Here is a 1,801-nt window from a genome sequence, read left to right on the forward strand (position 1 = left end):
GAGCTCAAGAGCTAGTTACAGTAGCTCTTGAGAATTTTGAATATCCGTGGGATGTTCAAACCAGCATGCCTCCATTGCTATGTGTCGTGAATGTGTTTCAGGTTATGTCTCAGATAAAAAAATTATTCAAGAATGTCATTGAGAGATCTGCCCAAATGTGATTCCTGTGGTGATTCCATAGATAGGCACATCTATTAGTATCTATGCATATGTTTGCAACTGCCTATATGATATGTCTGTGAAAATATACTATATATATCATATATGTATATATGCATATGTCATAATTATTATCCTTTTCTGTTTCTCTGTCTTTGTAAATAGCTTTAACCCGGTAAATTCTAAACCACAGCACTGCCCTGATTCCCTACAGATCTCCTTGGGACTCTCGAATCTGAAATGGTTCACGCAGAGAAGGTCACCAGGAGATCTTGAGGTCTTCACAGGGAGCAGCACCTGAGGCATATTCCTTACACCAGCTTTGGAAGAGACCTCCAGTTCTCTGGTCCTGCTCTGAAGGGGCCATATTTATTACGGCAGTGCCAAGAAGGAGACCAGCACTGACACAGCTGTTCATATTGCCAGCTACAGACTGCAGCCCCGGAGTGTTGCTGTAGAGACAGCAGGACTGTTGTCAGACATACAAGACCTTCAGGTTTCCACAAATGAGAGGTCTTGAGAGCTCTGTGGCAGTGTAAATAGAGCAGGAATGAAAAGAGCATGTAGTGCTGCTGTCTGTGGCTGTACCTCCCCCAGACCCAAACAAGGTAGGAAGATAGGAGAAGAAAAAGAAAAGCCTAATTTGAAAGCATTTATTTAACACTTAACCTATCCAAGTAATCTGGATCAATGTTTACATGAGCTCTTGGAGAGCAAAAAGAGAAAGTAGTTAGGAAAAAATGTGAAATAATTTTCAACGTTTTTCTGCAGATTCCTGTATAACAGAAAATCAAACTACCAGATATGCATGAAAGATAAAGAACTATCACAGGGAATCATGTGAGGAAGACATGCAATTCATGGAAGCTGTAATAGTGCTTACTGCAAAAGCTTCCTGAGAGCATGCTTGATCTCCCTGTTCCTCATGCTGTAGATAATAGGGTTCAGTGTTGGAGGCACCACAGAGTACAGAAGTGCCACTGTCAGATCCAGGAGTGGGGAGGAAATGGACAAGGGCTTCAGGTAGGCAAAAAAGGCAGTGCTAAGAAACAGGGAGACCACAGACAGGTGAGGGAGGCACGTGGAGAAGGCTTTGTGCCGACTCTGCTCAGAGGGCATCCTCAGCACAGTAATAAAGATTTGCAAATAGGACACAAATATAAAAAGAAAGCAGCCAAATGCTAAACTGATAGTAAAAGCGATAAACACAACTTCCCTGAGATATGATTCTGAGCAGGAGAGCTTGAGGATCTGGGGGATTTCACAGAAAAACTGGTTGACAACATTCCCATGGCAGAGAGGCAGTGAAAATGTACTGGCAGTCTGCATCAAAGAACTGAGAAACCCAGCGCCCCAGGCAGCTGCTGCCATGGTGGCACAAGCTCTGCTGTCCATCAAGGTCCCATAGTGCAGGGGCTTGCAGATGGCAACATAGCGGTCATAGGACATGATGGTGAGAAGGGAATACTCTGCGGAGAGGAAGAAGATAAAGAAAAAGACCTGTGCAGCACAACCAGAGTAGGAGATGGCCCTGGTGTCCCAGAGGGCGTTGGCCATGGCTTTGGGGAGAGTGGTGGAGATGCAGCCCAGGTCGAGGAGGGCCAGGTTGAGGAGGAAGAAGTACATGGGGGTGTGCAGGCGG

The 1,801-nt window shown here is 45.2% G+C and overlaps 1 protein-coding gene across 1 annotated transcript; it reads right to left on the minus strand.

Annotated features, from left to right (window-relative positions):
• Positions 1-857: 857 nt before the first annotated feature.
• Positions 858-1,795, minus strand: LOC107307809 (olfactory receptor 14J1-like). Its single transcript, XM_015851307.2, has one exon. The coding sequence runs from the start codon at positions 1,783-1,785 to the stop codon at positions 1,039-1,041; it is 747 nt and encodes a 248-aa protein (XP_015706793.1). The 5' UTR covers positions 1,786-1,795; the 3' UTR covers positions 858-1,038.
• Between the last annotated feature and the right edge of the window lie 6 nt (positions 1,796-1,801).

The sequence above is a fragment of the Coturnix japonica genome, unplaced genomic scaffold (genome assembly GCF_001577835.2).
Source record: "Coturnix japonica isolate 7356 unplaced genomic scaffold, Coturnix japonica 2.1 chrUnrandom955, whole genome shotgun sequence".
NCBI lineage: Eukaryota > Metazoa > Chordata > Aves > Galliformes > Phasianidae > Coturnix > Coturnix japonica.

Bases quoted from the DNA above. Each gene is read 5' to 3' on its own strand.
- LOC107307809 (XM_015851307.2), bottom strand. From the start codon at position 1,785: ATGTACTTCTTCCTCCTCAACCTGGCCCTCCTCGACCTGGGCTGCATC.